This window comes from Charadrius vociferus, unplaced genomic scaffold (assembly GCF_000708025.1).
Source record: "Charadrius vociferus isolate BGI_N301 unplaced genomic scaffold, ASM70802v2 scaffold490, whole genome shotgun sequence".
NCBI classification, from domain to species: domain Eukaryota; kingdom Metazoa; phylum Chordata; class Aves; order Charadriiformes; family Charadriidae; genus Charadrius; species Charadrius vociferus.
The window spans coordinates 41,385-42,791 of record NW_009646337.1 but is presented as its reverse complement, the minus strand read 5'-3'; the positions used below and the strand labels follow the sequence as shown (position 1 = coordinate 42,791).

General features: G+C 54.4%; 1 protein-coding gene across 1 annotated transcript in view; it reads right to left on the bottom strand.

Moving 5' to 3' along the window:
* Positions 1-1,323: 1,323 nt before the first annotated feature.
* LOC104287899 (zinc finger protein 850-like) overlaps positions 1,324-1,407 on the bottom strand; it is a 36,754-nt gene continuing 36,670 nt past the window's right edge. The window contains exon 6 of the mRNA XM_009886669.1: positions 1,324-1,398. Within this exon, the coding sequence (XP_009884971.1) occupies positions 1,324-1,398 (75 nt within the window). The remainder of the gene's footprint in view (positions 1,399-1,407) is intronic.

Here is a 1,407-nt window from a genome sequence, read left to right as displayed (position 1 = left end):
CGGGCAGGACACCAGCAACATCTTGTGTCCATAAAACCCTCAAGATACAGTCCATAAACTCCTCCAAAACACCAAGATTCATCCAAAACATGGGGCCAGGCTGCATTTGGAGACCCCCACAACCCCTGGAAGACCCCAACAACCCCTGGGAGATCCTCACAACCCCTGGGAGACTCCAACAACCCCTGCGAGACCCCCCCAAACCCTTGAGAGTGTGGAGTGGGGAGGTCCCGGTTGACTTGAGTGCCACCACGCGGCACGTTCAGGACAACCGGGTGACTGGGACCAGCCAACGTGGGTTTCTGAGGGGCAGGTCCTGCTTGACAAACCCCATCTCCTCCGCCGAGGTGACCCACTTAGCAGACGAGGGAAAAGCTATGGGTGTTGTCTACGTGGACTTTAGTGAAGCCCTTCATGGAATCATAGAATGCTTTGGGTCGGAAGGGACTTCATGTTCATCCAGTTCCAACCATCTGGGGTGGGATGGCTCCACAGAGGGACCTGGACGGGGTGGATGGATGGGTCGAGGCCAACGGTGGGAGATTTGGGGGTTGCGTTTCTCTTCCCTCACCCCGCGTTTGGCTTCTCCCTCCCCCAGGAGCTGGAGAACCTCAACCAGGCCAACAAGGAGGTCACCGGGTGGAGCTCCAGCTGGATGTGAGCTGCTCCACAGACCCTTACTTGTCTCCCAACTGGGAAAGCCCCATCCCAACTCCACGGCCTCCACCCCAGCAGCCGCTTCCTGGGGGGACTCCTACCCTCCAGGCACAGAAGATGCTCTCAACCACCCAAAATTAGTGAATTTCTTCAGTTTTCCCCTCCAAAAAAGACTCTTCAACCCACACAGCCACCACCTCGTCACCATAAGAGACACTCACACAACGCCAACACGTTAATGCTTTTATTTTGGCCCTGATTTTCTTTCAGTCCAGCCCCTTCACTCAAAAAGACCCTAAATAGGGTTGAAAACGTCAAGAAATTGAAAGGAGACATCGAGAAACACCCATTTTACCGTGATTTCTTGTTTCTCGGGTGAAGCTCATGGGTCTCCCCTCCCTCCCTTCCCCTCATCTGGAGTTGAGGAAAAAAATACACAGGATGGGGGTGGCTTTGTATAAAAACATCCCCCCAAAAGCCAATTTTTCTATAAAAACATATCGGGAAAGAAACCCAATAGCTGGTGGATGTGGGTGGATGGGTTGGTTTCCCCTCGGTGCCACCACCGGGGACCACCGTCACGTGTAGGTAGGTGTGAGATGCCACCAGGAGGTGGATGGTCCCCAATTGGGTGGTCTCCATCTTCGGCCGATGTCTTTCACAACATCAGATGAGACCGGAGTTGTGCCGAAAGCTCTTGCTGCACTCGGCGCAACCCTCCGGCTTCTCCTCGTGATGGATCTGCCGCTG